This window comes from Galeopterus variegatus, unplaced genomic scaffold (genome assembly GCF_000696425.1).
Source record: "Galeopterus variegatus unplaced genomic scaffold, G_variegatus-3.0.2 Scaffold2467, whole genome shotgun sequence".
Taxonomy (NCBI): Eukaryota; Metazoa; Chordata; class Mammalia; order Dermoptera; family Cynocephalidae; genus Galeopterus; species Galeopterus variegatus.
The window spans coordinates 63,193-77,933 of record NW_007728578.1 but is presented as its reverse complement, the minus strand read 5'-3'; the positions used below and the strand labels follow the sequence as shown (position 1 = coordinate 77,933).

The window sequence follows — 14,741 nt, the reverse complement described above, 5'->3', positions numbered from 1 at the left end:
ATTGCTTTAGCTATATGGGTTCCATACATATTTTAAGATTTTTTTTTCTATTTCTGTTAAGAATGTTACTGGTATTTTGATAGGGATTGTACTAAATGTGTAGATTGCTTTGGGTAGTATGGACGTTTTGATGATATTAACTCTTCCAATCCATGAGTATGCAATATTTTTCCATCTATTTGTGTCACCTTCAATTTCTTTCACCAATGTTTTATAGTTTTCATTGTAGAGATCTTTCACCTCCTTGGTTAAATTTATTCCTAATTATTTATTTTGGTAGTTATAATGAATGGGATTGCTTTCTTGATTTCTTCTTCAGATATTTCAATATTGGCATATAGGAATGCTATTGATTTTTGTATGTTGATTTTGTATCCTGCCATTTTACTGAATTCATTAGTTAGTTCTAGTAATTTTTTGGTGGTCTTTAGGGTTTTCTATGTATGTGATCATGTCATGTGCAAATAGGGATAGTTTGACTTCCTCCTTTCCAATTTGGATGCCTTTGTTGTTTTCTCTTGCTGTATTGCTCTGGCTAGAACTTCCAATACTCTGTTAAATAAGAGTGGGGAAAGTGGGCAATTTTGTGTTGTTCCAGATCTTAGGGGAAAAGCCTTTGAACCTTTTCCACTCAGTATGATATTTGCTGTGTGTTTGTTGTGTATGGCCTTTATTGTGTTGAGGTACATTCCTTCTATACCTAATTTGTTTTTATCTTAAGCGGGTGCTGGATTTTATCAAATGCTTTTTCTGCATCTATTGAAAAGATCATATTTTTCCCCTTTATTATGTTGATACAATGTATCACATTTGTTGATTTGCTTATGTTGCATTCCCTGGGATGAATTGAGTCCCACTGGATTGTGGTGAATGATCTTTTTAATGGGTTGGATTTGCTCACTAATATTTTGTTGAAGATTTTCATGTATATGTTCATTAGGTAGTTTTCTTTTTTTGTTGTGGCTTTTACTAGTGATAGGGACCAAAAATCAAAAAGAGAAATAAATGGGCAATGGCAGATATTGCTGGACTCTAGACCAAGCCCAAGGCTCTCGGGTGGAATGAAGACCTGAACAAGCTTTTTTTTTGTAAAATGCTTCCTTGGGGGAAGGGGTTCCCCAAAGGCAATTCAGGGCATTAGGTGATCAACTATTAATGAAAAATCCTCAGCAAGTTTAGAGGCTTATCTCCTGGCCCTAAATGGGTATATCTGGGCTATGCAATTTGTGGACAGCCCTTGGGAATGGCAACTTATAGACAAGGTCAGGGGCTGGTGATCACCAGGAAGGAAGAAAAGGAGAGGAGGGCTTTATGGGATGGCAGGAGGACTCTGTGGGGATGCTCCAGCTTCTTAGGGCAGCATCCCTCCAGGGAAGACTTGGCCTGTTATTCCCCTCCCTTGAGGTGAGGCGATGCCTAGATCCACCCCAAGACTCAAAAGTCTGGGATGCATACGTGTTTTGATCCTCCCACCACCCCCCTCTGCCTTTGTTTTTTCATGAGCCACCTCTGTTCTCTAGTACCTTCTGGAAAATAAAGCTTTCTTCCTGGTTTTCTACAGTGATACTCTGTCTTAATATAGGCTTCAACCATTGGGAGTCATTTACAGTTTCCTAAATAAGCCACTGGTCTGTTGTCCTTAGATCTTTTTGTTTGTTTGTTTTGTTTTTGGTGGCTGGCAGGTACAGGGTTAATCAACTTAGCTGCCTAGCCAGCCCCCACCCTTAGATCTTTACATGTGATTCCGGCAACGTGGTGGACTAAGCCTTCTTGGAACCATCAACCTCACAAACTGCTTAGGCACCACTTTCCCGATGGAGAATTGCTGAGTGTGATGAGAAACATTTGAAGAGACTGTAATTCCCACATAAATGATATAAAGACAGATAACAAGGTTAAGGAGGGCCACTGTGTGCTAGGATATTATATTCCCCTCATGGGAATTATTAAAGGCTTTGAGAAGTCCTGCAGTTTAACAAGGGTAGGGGGGAGGAAAGCCTGTTTAAATTTGTTTAAATCAGTATTTCCCTAAATTGTTAACGAGGGAACCATACTTTGCATAAGTTCAGTGTAACACACTTTGGAAAACACTGATTTTAAAGCATGGGAACATTTTATGAGCTCATGGGAAGAAAAGGAGAGGGCACTTCTGAGTTTTTGCATGCCATGTGACCATGTATTAAGGAAGGGAACTGTCTGCCCTCTGGGCCAAATCCTTACCTGTGGAGTGTGAAGAAGTCATTTTATCATATCACTGCAAGTAAATAAGCACAAGGAATTGACTTATACTAACTAAAGCCACTTGAGATGTATCTATAAACCAGAATGTCCACATGTAAAAATCTTGAGTAATCAGAAACACGAGCTCTGGAGTCAGACACTGCTCACCTCTCAGCTCTTTGACTCACTTCTCATGTGACCTTATATGAGCCTTAGTTCTCTCATGAATAAAATATGGATAATAATACTTTCTATCTCCTGAATTAATCCATATAAAGCATTCAGTACAGGAAGCTTTTATTTAAGCAGAGAATCAGAATGTGAAGTTAGCACATCTCATGGTCTATTTCTAGGCTGTGACAGTATCGAGAGATATAGCCCTATTCTGCTGTAGAATAACTATTAATGGAGGAACATGGGGCTAAGAACAAGCAGTGACTGTAAATGAAGTAGATTATTTCATTCACCAGAAATTTTCTGAAAATGCTTTCACAAGAGAAGAGGTACAGTGCTTGGTGGGCTTTATGGACTTTGCTCCACAGATCTTGAGGAATGATCAGGGGTCACAGAGCTACGAGGTCTTTAATCCGTCACTGAGAGGCCCATGTTGTACAGAGGAAGGCCTGAGGGTGACTGACAGCTGAGCGCTGGGGCAGTGTGGCTTGTGAAGGGATTGGAGGAGATAATAAGGAGAGCTCAGCAAGGAGGAGAGAAAGTGGGGAATATTTTTAACAACTGCGAAAAGTGTGGAGCTTAGGGGACAGAAAATTATGTCCCAAGAAGGCTTCTGGGATGTTTCTTTGTGGTACATGATATCAAATCCCTGCTTTAAGGAAACCTACAATAAAGGTCTGCATTATGTTTCAAGGTTTCTAGCATTAGATTTGTGATTCCTTTGAGTGTGATGTCATGCTTTTACTGAGACACATGTGGCCACTAGATTCATTAGGGCTACACTCAACAGGCTTCTTTCCCTTCTTTATTCAATTTTTTTAGGTCTCCTGTACTGCTCTTTCCCACCAGTCACTAGATGTGTCATTCATAGCAACAGCATGTGATTTATATCTCAAGATGTGTTGCAGTTTCCAATATAACATCTTATCTTTATTTATATATTGTATTATATTATCTATTTTTTTGCATATTTGAAAAGTGGCTGTTTCATAAGATTCAGGTATTACTTTTATTTCCTCTGCAGAGTGCTACACTTTGAAATCATGTGTGGTGCTACAGCAAGTGTTGGCATCCTGCCGACTACGCCAATTGTCATGCTCAGGCTCTTTTACCTGCCTGTAATCCTGCCAACTGGGCCAATTGTCAAGCTAGGGTTGTGTCTGGAGCTCACAGACCCCTCAAGCCCATTCACATACTGGGTCACAAACCCTTCACATGCCAGGCTGGGTTCCCAGACCCCTTACATGCCAGGCTGGGCCACCAGGCCCCTCACATGCAGGTCTATGAGCTAGGTAACCTGCCAAAAGGTCCTTGGAGCCATAGGTTGTAGAGCATGGTCACGCTGGGGCAGACGCCAGCCAAGCCCGTGGTGCCATGCATGAGCACCAGCTCCACCCACCCACCCACACAATTTGTTTATTGAACCACCCCCAACTGGCCCTGTGGTGAGGGGAGCCTGATTAAATTATTCTATTTTGCCAACATCACGTCTCAGAATTGGTTGCTTCTGAGAAGAGTTCCTGTATGTGGCTGATACCACTATACCTAAATTATCAGCATCCAGAAACTGCAGTCTGCTCCTATCATCAGGACATATTCTGACTCAATTATCAGGAAATCCGTTCACTTTCTGAACTATTCAGAAAGTTGGAGAGTGAGGACACGTAGGCTATATTTGAGCATCTGCCTTATTTTATTTTTTTTTTTTTTTTTTTTTTTTTGAAAATGAGCTTAGAAGGGACCAAATATAACTTGGCAGTCCCCACTTTTTGCTGCAGTAAATTTTTGGTAGTTTGGTCCAAAAGATGGATGAAAATGCGTAGAATAAATTCCTTACTCACCTGCTTGCTTTTCAGAATCAAAGAGGAGTGATCATTTGGATACCATCAATTTTATAGGGAAGACAAAATAGAAAGCTTTGGCTGGAACATGTTTAAGACAAGTCCAGACTTGCAGCACTGGAGAGCAACATTGCTCAAACTTTAAAGCTTTCTCTTCACAATTTTTTTTCAGATTGTCGATGAATGTATTTCCTGTAAAAGGGGAGCAAGCTCACTTCATTAAATAGCAAATCCCATCAAGAACTTTTCCTGAGTTATGCTTCAAAGGTGATAGGGCTGCTTAGGAGAGGATGAATCGAGGTGACATCAGAACCTAGACCATCAGCAGAGATGCCCTATCAACATGGTGATCGAAGACTAGAATCTTCAAAGATGGAGATGGTTTCCAATTTTCTGTCCCATGTCCTTACTGGTTTATTAATTTGGACAAACGATGTGGCCTGATATTTTGATCAGAAGATATGGTCAGTCACCGTAATTACAGAGAAAGGAATCAGGGACTGTAGATTACCCTGTAGAAAAAAGTACATAATGAAGGGAAGGGTAGAGAGGACTTGGGAGTTTAAGGGAGAAGGGAAGTCTCATTTGTTTGTTTTTAAGGAAAAAGAAAACTGAAAATTTTGTAGGCAAAGAAGTCAATGGAAAGAAAGGGATTGAAGGTAGAGGTAACACTGAGGCAAGTTCTGGAGAAGACAAGAGTAGATTTCATCACGAGCTGAGGTGGGCCTTGGAGAGGAGGAGGCATGTGCCATTCTCAGAGAAGCAGAAGACGATGGAAGAAATAGCGGCATTTGAATTGAAGGCATTCCTGACACATGGCCTAGTTGTCTCAGATAGTAAGTTAAGAAATGATCAGACGTCTGTGAGGAAAGCCAAAGTGGGGTGGGACTTTGGGAAGAATAGAAAAAAGCTACAGGGAAAGAGGACAGTGAGTTGCTAAGAGGAAAATAAACGCATTTCATGTCAAGTTTGAAGCTGCCCTGAGGGCCTGGTGGAGGTTAGGTAACAGGAATTGGCAAAGGCCCTATCACTAAATAGCTCGTCAGTGTCATCATATAGCAGCCCAGAAGCCAAGGAAATGGCTAGTTTGAACTTGCTCAGGATTGAGGATTGGGAAGTGCATGTCGTGGAGAGTCAAGGGGACTTGTGAGGAGTCCTTAGCGGGCAGCACTGTGTTAAAATGCTTGGAGAAACTTATGTTGAGTGAAATAAGCAAAGCACGGAGGGATAAATACTGTATGTCCTCTCTCATAAGTGGGAGCTAAGAGATAAAGAAGAAAGGAAAGAAAGACCACAGTGGGGCTTGGACTTGCAGAGGGAAAGAAAATACCTAAGGATACAAAGTGGAGTGGGGAAAGGGGGACGGGGAGGGAGGTTGGGGATAGTTGAGGGGACAGTTGGGTGGGGGACATGGGCTATAATCACAATTTGTGGTAATGGACATGCTGCCAGTATGGATCTGGCCATCACATCTTAGGCACGAATGGCAACAATTTGCTTTGTACCCCATGAATATTCATAACCAGTAAAAACAAAACAAAACACTTAAAATAAAATATTTTTTAAAAAAACGCTGACTGTGGCACCAGACCAAGGCCAAGGACCTAGGAGTTTGCTGAGAGCAAAGAAGGTTTATTAGAGAGGGTAGAAGGGAAGGACATCAAATTTGGGGATGATGACTTCAGAGTTCAACAGTGCAGAGATGGAGCGGTTTAGAGTGATAATTCCAAAGTTTTCTGCAATGGAAGTTTAAAAAGAGAGTCAAGGAATACTGAGGTCTGAACATTAAGGAAGTCATTCTTATGAATGTTGTTATTGTCCATTGTCCAGGCTGGATGACAGGTAGGTGGCGAGCAATCTGGTGCCATCAGAAGACAGGTGGGTCTTATTGTGGCAGGGGGTCACCAGGGGTGATTTAAGAAAATGCAGAGATGTAAGAAAGATTCTGAGCAAATAGACTGTGGTCCCTCATGAAGCGCTGTGAGAAGTGTGAAGATGAGACGAGGAAGGGACTGCAGGGAGGGAAAAGTCATGAACTGGATGGAGAGCACGACCCGTTTGGACCTAAGAACCCCAGTCACATGGAATGATGTAGTAGATGTTATATAAAGTGTGGCTCTGGAGAAACACTGGGTTACGCTAATGTAAACGGGTTTCTTTACTGCAAGGCCCTTCAGGGCCTGTAACGATGTACTGGTGTGCCTCATTTATCTCCAGGAAAACAATGTGTGACATGAATATGTGACATTCTTCCAACTTAGATGACCACAAAACTGGTTTTTCTTACAAATACCAGTATTCCAAAGTTCATACTTTGGGAAACTGTTCTAGGGCTCATCATAGGTTTTCAGTGTTTGTTGAATGAATGAATGAATGAATGAGTTACAGGCAGGAAGTTAAGAGGCAGACTGGGAGAGTATCAAAATAAAGAGAAGGCGTGTACGGTCTTTTTTAACTAAGACAAACATTTTGAGCCTAGGAATCACTCCCTTTGGTACATCTGTCTAATGCACCTGCCACTTTCTCTCCTGCATCCCTCTGCTACCTTCTTGCTACCAGTTGTGGACCAAGGAGTAAGACTTATTCATTTAAATACATCTCCTTATTACCTATTCGTTCCTTACTTTTGTAGGTGGTTCTTGCAAACCCCCAAATGGATCTCAGTGAAAGCAAAGTCTTTGAGAGTGGAGTGTTGGCAGAGTATACCATGAAGTTTTGAACCCTTGTGTGCAGAGGGTCCCAGGGTCCTCAGGTCTCCTGTGTGCTTACATGCAATGTACATGTATGTGCTACCCCCCGCAACAGCCTTCTTTCCTCTGCTATTTCAATCAGCTATCCCCACACCCACCCTCATTTCTTTTCACTCTGATGGTTAGCAAAGAAGAACAGGAAGCAAATGATACTCTACAAAGAATCAGAGTGAACTGGTTGGAGAATGATGTGCCAGATTAATGCTGCCTCTGAAAATGGAAAACTATCCCACCTCCCACCTCTGTACCAGGTAGGAGGACAGACAGGAAAGGTCTCCATGACAGGAAACATAGTACAGAACTGTTCACCAAGAAAGGGATTTGGTTAAGCAACCTATGAGATTTTGAATGGCTCTTAAGTAAATATCTGTCATAGGTGATACCAACCTATGGTGTTACCGTGGTGTAACCGTGACTTTTGTTGCTTTTTCAGAACGCCAACCAGGCAGCTCTATGGCCAATTCCAACACCCTCCCTTCAAGTTCAGCTGGGATCAGCAAGGAACTGCTTGATCTGCAGCCCCTCATCCAGTTCCCAGAGGAGGTCGCCAGCATCCTGACGGAGCAGGAGCAGAATATTTACCGAAGGGTCTTGCCAGTTGACTACCTTTGCTTCTTAACCCGGGACTTGGGCACTCCGGAATGCCAGGGGTCCCTGCCCTGCCTCAAAGCATCCATCTCGGCATCGATTCTTACCTCTCAGAAGGGAGAACACAATGCCCTTGAAGATCTTGTGATGAGATTTAATGAGGTAAGAAGGCACTTTTGGATGTTTTTGTATTTGAATTGTCAGTAAATTATTTTTAAGTATATTTCTCCTCTCAGCTTTGTGTGTCACTGATATCTCATTACTTCTGTGTCCTGCCACTTGCACGATGGCTGCTTTTCTTCAGGCAATGAGATAGACACCACATTGTCATCCTGGCTCTCTCTGCCCCCCAACCTGCCCTGAAGCCTAATTGATCTTATCTCCATTTCATATCATTCCCAAGTCCACCAGTCCTTCTGCTTTGGACAACCAGACTTTCAATCCCCAGTTCTCCCTTCCCCCCACCTTGTTCCCACAGGTGCTTTTAAGACAGGATTTTTCAATTTTGACTTTTGATGACATGATCCCTGGCCACATCTGTCTGGCTTACACCCTCTTCCACTGTCAGGCCTCCTCAGCAGAAAATTAAACCAAGATACCTGGGTCAGGAGAGAAAGAGGAACCGTGGGGCAATTCACTGAGGTACAGTGAATCACCCCACTCTCCTCTCTGCATCCCATTGAGATCTTCAGTCCCAGAAAGTCACTCTAAAGCCTCTGAGACGAAACCAGCAGCCAGTCCTGAAGCAGAGAGGTGTGACTGGAGCCTGGGAACTCTTAGAATGGAGCCACTGTACAGGGTCTAGGCATTAACTGGGATGTAAAGAGCCAATGGCTGACACCCCTGTGGCCCTGGGGCAAGGATGAGGGACAAGAAGGAGAGGCAGTTCTCTGTGCAGTGCTGGGGTCAGGGCATGATGCTCTTGGGCTTGAAGAGCACTTTTTACTCTCCATAGTGTAATCTCACACCCAAAGTTTTCTACCTTTTGCTTTAGACTTTTTTTTGCCTTGAATATTAAATCCCAAGATTTTATTCTGTGTGTTTGTCGGTGGTTGCTTGGTTGAACTCCACAAAAACAGTAATTTCCTATTCTAGTTATTTAGTAAACTCTACCTAAATGCTAAGAGCATACTCCCATTCTGGGTCACATATGACTCTGACAGAGAATCCATGAGCCTTTGTTACTTAAATACTTTCTAACTAGGGCCGGCCCAGTGGCGCACTGCTACGGTGCGCTGCTTGGGAGTGCGGTGGCGCTCCCGCTGAGGGTTCGGATCCCACATACAGACCGGTTCCCCGCTCACTGGCTGAGCGAGGTGCGGGCGCAGCACCGGGGTTTGCAATCCCTTGCCGTCCCGGTCCGGTACGGGCGCGACACTGAGGGTTGCGATCCGTTGCCGGACACGAAAAAAAGACAAAAAGGAAAAAAAAAAAATACTTTCTAACTATAGCAGCTCGCTTTGCAGCCTCCATAGCTTGCCAATCGACACCCCGATGATGGTTGTCAATGTCAGTGACCATGATAAGTCCCAGTGAATGCAGAACATGCTAGAGGCTGAGCTCAAGTGGTCCACGTCCAGATATGCCCCGAACACTATCCCTCAGAGAGATCTGTTATCCATAGGAACAGCTGACACCCGTGTAGCACTGTTGTGCTCATCCTCTTATATGTACCATTTCTTTGCTCCTCATGACAACCTCGGAAGACATATTGTCTTTAGCCCCATTTTACCAATAGGGAAACTGAGGTATGAGGAGATGAAGTCATTTGCCCAGAGTCACACAGGCAGGTGGCAACTGTGAGATTCAAACTCGCGTAGCCCGAGGCTGGGCTTTAAATCCTGCCTGTTACCTGCGTCAGGCTTGTGTGGGGAGTGGCGCCTGCTAAAACTGCAGACTCCTGGTCCCACCCCCAGCTGAGTAAGGCAGACTCTCTGGAGTCCACAGAGAGCTTGCAAACCACGCTGCCGCAAAGCTGTTTTTTTAAAATAAATCTGATGTTCTTGATTTTCCTTACTGATAAAAATGGGGTGGAAAATGAAAGTACCAATAAATTGAGTGATTTTATTAGTGGATTGTACTGTATTTCATGAATTATTTTGAACTTCCAGATCTATTCACGCTTACATCCTTAGGACACTATTCTTGTCCTTTTTTTTTTTTTTTTTTTTTTTAAATTTGATCTGAACTTAAAAGTAAATTGCCAGAACTTTTAAAATCTAATTTTAAATTAAACTTGGATTTTTTCCATTCACTGCCATAACCTTGGGAATCAAAGATGAATCAGTGATATCATTAATTCCAAGTTAGTGGCGATATGACCCACAGCTGGGTTGAAGCATGCTTTGGACTATCTCTGAAAATAGTTTAGCTAAGCAACTTCAGAACATAAACAAGATTTCTGGGAAAACGCTTAAACTACTTAAGAGAACAGTCTGTTTTCAAGTATTCTCAAGCATCTATTTTCATACATATTATGGGTATGCTGATTAAAAATCAGTCTTATAGCAGATCCCAAATGATCTCCACTAGGCAACACTGGGATAGTGAAATTCTAGTTGCCTTATACACTTTTCTTTATATACCTATTAAAAGAGAATTATTAAATTGAGATTTTCACCCACATAGAATGGCCTTATTTCCAAATTAGCATGGCTTTAAATACAGTAAAGAAAAGGAAGGAGATGAGCTTTCATTTATTTCGTAGGTGCTCTGGACTGGACATTTTCATATTCTTTAATCCCATTTAATCCTTATGACACAGTTGTCATTATCCTTGTCTTACAATGAAGAAAGCAAAGCTTAGACAATAAAATAAATGATGATAGTGTTGGATTATGACTCATAGAATGAAATAAATATTCTCGGGTCCATACTGATATAAATAAATATTGAATAAATAATCAGTGTGGTGGGGGTAGGAGGAAGCACAGCTCTTATTTATAGAAGAATTCCAATTAATAAGTGTGGAAGAAATGAGAGAAATAGAAAATCATTATTATAACATTATAGTAATAATTGTTGTGGACAAGAACCACTGATGAATTCTAAAGTTATTGGGTGAGTGTAAGTAAGTATGATGAGAAGCAGGGCATTTGCCTAGTCTCAAAGCATCTGTCCACAAGGTATTTATCAATTCCAAAGGGGAAAATAGAACAGTGGGGAAACTCACTAGACACTGCCTTAACCAAGCGGTCAAGGTTAACATGACCAGTAATGAGAAATATTAATGTGTGCCTCCTGCTATGATACACTGAGAAGGGCATGGCATCAGTTCTATGGCGTTCTTGCCAAAAACACATAACCTAAATCGAATAATGGAAAAATATCGGGCAACCCCAAACAGAGGGATGGTCTACTCTTCAAAAATGTCAAGATCATGAAAAGTAAGAAAAACGTGAGGAATTGTCAAAGGCTAGAGACAAGGAGACATGACAACTAAATGCAGTTTATGATCCTATTGGATACTGGATTAGAAAAAAGGAATTAATAGAAAAACTGGTGAAACTCTAATAAGGCTTGTAGTTTAGTTAGTATTTTTGTATCAATATTAATTTCCTGGTTTTAATAACAGTACTATGATTGTGAAAGGTATCACCGTTAGGGAGAGCTGGGTGAAGGGTATACAGGAACTCCCTGTACTATTTTTGCAACTTTTCTGTAAATTTAAAATTACTTCAAAATAAAAAAATTTTTAAGTAAAGCAGTAAGTCCGAGAGGTTGAGCCAGTTGTCCAAGATCGCACAGTAGCTGAGTGGATATGAGAATCCAGATCTGTCTGTCTTCAAAGTCTGTCTCTTCTCACCCAGTTGCCTCTCTACCTGTCAACTTATCAAGTTCAAGTTTGTAGTAAAACCAGAATTGCTAATCTGGAATTTAATTAGCCTCGAGTCTCTTTTCTCTTTTTCCTCTTTCTCTTTCTACTTTTTTTCTAAATCTCCTGTGCATCTATCCTTTTTCTACTTCTGTTTCTATTTTTGTCCAATTTCCTGTTATCTAGACTTCTGCCATCACTCCCTCATTCATTCGTTCATTCACATAAGATATATTTATTGGACACTTACCATGCCTTCTCTTCTTTCCACTGGTACATCATACTCTTTAAAAATAAGAAATTTGCAATATATGATGAAAATTGCCAACATTATTAGCTCATAATTTGGTTCTGTCAAAAGTGGATACACAAAATAAACTCACTTTCCTCAGTGGAAGGCAGATGTATATTCCTTGGAACATTGTAGTATCTTAAAGACAAGAAAGAGAATATTCGCTCCATTGCAGGGGTGCTAGTCACTTAGGGGAGAAGCGAATGCATTTATGCATTCATTCAATTATTCAGTTGACATTTATGCAGCACTTCTTAGAAGCAGGGCACTGTGGTGGAGATGCACTAAGGAAAGTAAGTAACAGTCTGTGGCTGCCAGCAGCTACAAGGCACAGACACAAATAATTACCAAAAAAGGCAGGAAAGGAGTGCAGTGTGAGTGGCACGGACAGTGAGTGGCACGGACAGAGGTGTCCAGGTGGGAGCTCAGAGCTCTCCCTGCTGAGCCCTGCAGTGTGGGGCTGGGCTGTGACGGATGGGAGGCATCAAGGGCAGAGGCTGTGCGGAATAGAGAACATTCCGGACTAGAAGACAATCGAACCGTTTTTTGTCATGAGCTAGACTCACTGTTCAGGGAGGCAGCTTTCTCCTGATTGTCAGACACAATCATGAGCTAGAAGTTTCCCACATTCTAACAACTCTTCACACAATGACTAAGTGCAGTGTGGACGGAGGGAAGAAAATTCCTGGTGCCTTTCAGGCAACATTGCGTCATGTTTATTCTTTGGAAATTATGGTTAAAATGCAACTCAGAGTAAGACCATGAAATAACTGAAAAGGTTTAGCTTACATTAAGGAAGAACAGGAGATAAATCCTTTAAAATCAGTTTGGATTGTGGCTTGGAAACAATGTTTCTCCCCATTCTCCCTTCTGCTGCCCCTACAAGACTGTAGTGCACACTAGAGAAGCTTCTTGAAGGCAGTCTCTTTATCCTTGAAAATTAACAGAAGTGAGTGCAAGGGGTCAGTCCTCAAGCAGGTGGTAGTTAAGGTCTCTGCTGGGGGGAGTTCCATCCTGCTTTGCTTGCTTTGGGAGACAGGTCTTCCTGAACCCTCTCATCTGGATGCCTCTCTCTAGTCTAGTCCTGGCCACCCGTGAAGTCTCTTGTTTTGACAGTCTCAAATCATATTGTTCTTTTTATCCCCCTCCTTTTTCTTTTTCTATCCAGCTTCTACCTCTAGCCCACATTCCTTTTGATCTTTTTAAAAATTCCTCTTAGAATAAATTCTTAAGCCATTTTTCTTTTCTAGAAGAGAGAGAGAGAGGCATATTTTGTAGATAATGTTACCAAAGAGATCACAGACATCAGCACTCACAGCTGAGAAGAGATGAGAGGCAAATCGAGATTGTTCATCCTTCCTCTTCTGCTCCCTCTCTCCCTTTTCTTGAGAAGCGCTGTGGTGGAACATGGAGTGAGGGGAAAGATTCTGGGACCACATTTCTTTTTATTTATTTATTTATTTTTAATTTATTAAGAATATTCTTGAGATACAAAGCTAAATGTCCCCCCTCCTGCCCATGATGTGAGGGCCAGATTCACACTGGGGGCACACCCACCACCAGAAATTACCCTTGCACCCCCTGTCCCCAACCAATTATCCCCCAACCTCCCTCCCCCTTCCCTCTCCCCCTCAACTCCAATTTGTAGCCCTAGGAATGTTCCCTCCCTCTGTTGGATCACGGCACTACTGTGGTCTTTCTTTCCCACCTTCGTTTCTCTCTTAGCTCGCACATATGAGTGAGCACATGCGGTATTCATCCCTCTGTGCTTTGCTTGTTTCACTCAACATAAGTTCTCCAGGTTCATCCATGTTGTTGCAAATGGGAGTATTTCATTCTTTTTTATGGCAGAGTAGTATTCCATAGTGTATATATACCAGTTTCCTTATCCAATCATCCATCAATGGACATTTAGGTTGGTTCCATATGTTGGCTATTGTAAACACAGCTGTGATGAACATGGGAGTGCATGTATCCCTTCGACATGGTGATTTCCATTCCTCTGGATATATACCCAGAAGAGGGATTGCTGGATCATATGGAAGATCTATCTGTAGTTGTTTGAGAAACCTCCAAATTGTTTTCCATAGTGGTTGTACTAACTTACAGTCCCACCAACAGTGCAGGAGTGTTCCCTTCTCTCCACGCCCTTGCCAGCATTTGTTATTCACCGTCTTTTTGATAATAGCCAGTCTAACTGGAGTGAGGTGGTATCTCAGTGTGGTTTTAATTTGCATTTCCCTGATGACTAGTGATGTTGAGCATTTTTTCATGTATCTGTTGGCCATTTGTATGTCTTCCTTTGAAAAATGTCTATTCAGCTTCGCCCATTTTTTAATTGGGTCATTTGTTTTTTTCTGTATAATTGTTTGAGTTCTATGTATATTCTGGATATTAATCCCTTGTCGGATGCATAGTTAGCAAGCGAAGCTGAATAGACATTTTTCAAAGGAAGACATACAAATGGCCAACAGATACATGAAAAAATGCTCAACATCACTAGTGCGAAGCTGAATAGACATTTTTCAAAGGAAGACATACAAATGGCCAACAGATACATGAAAAAATGCTCAACATCACTAGTTTGTGCTTTCAGGCTCATGTTCATAAAGCCTGTGCCCTGACCTAATTGCTGAAGTGTTTCACCTATATTTTCCCTCAGTAATTTTTCAGTTTCAGGTCTCATTCCTAGGTGGGACCACAGTTCTGAGTCGCTAGTTCTCAAACCTCTTGCCTCCTCGGTGTGGCCTCTGTTCTTGTATTGTTTACTCAGAGATGGTCTTTAGGGTAGGAACTCTTCATTGTCTGCATCTATAGCTAGTCCTCAGGATCTGTCACCAAAGTGAGTTTTTGGCTCCATAACCTGTCACTGCCCACACCACTGTCAGGCACTCTTTTCTGTAACAGATAGTTGATATCTCTGGCTCAGGAGTGATTTTTGACTTCAAGAGGCCATTAACACGTTCACTTTTTCCTATGCCCTGAGAGGGCAGTTTTTGCCTGTCAAGTGGTTCTTGGCAAGACCATTCATCTGGGCTCCTCTTTTGGACCAGCTGGTCCAT

At 42.0% G+C, this 14,741-nt stretch overlaps 1 protein-coding gene across 1 annotated transcript in view; it reads left to right on the top strand.

The window, feature by feature from the left end:
- LOC103597914 (1-phosphatidylinositol 4,5-bisphosphate phosphodiesterase epsilon-1-like) overlaps window positions 1-14,741 on the top strand; it is a gene marked incomplete at its 3' end in the record, with an annotated part of 140,943 nt that overhangs the window by 73,926 nt on the left and 52,276 nt on the right. Inside the window, 1 exon segment of the mRNA XM_008581794.1 lies at window positions 7,419-7,735. Coding sequence (XP_008580016.1) covers window positions 7,419-7,735 — 317 coding nt within the window.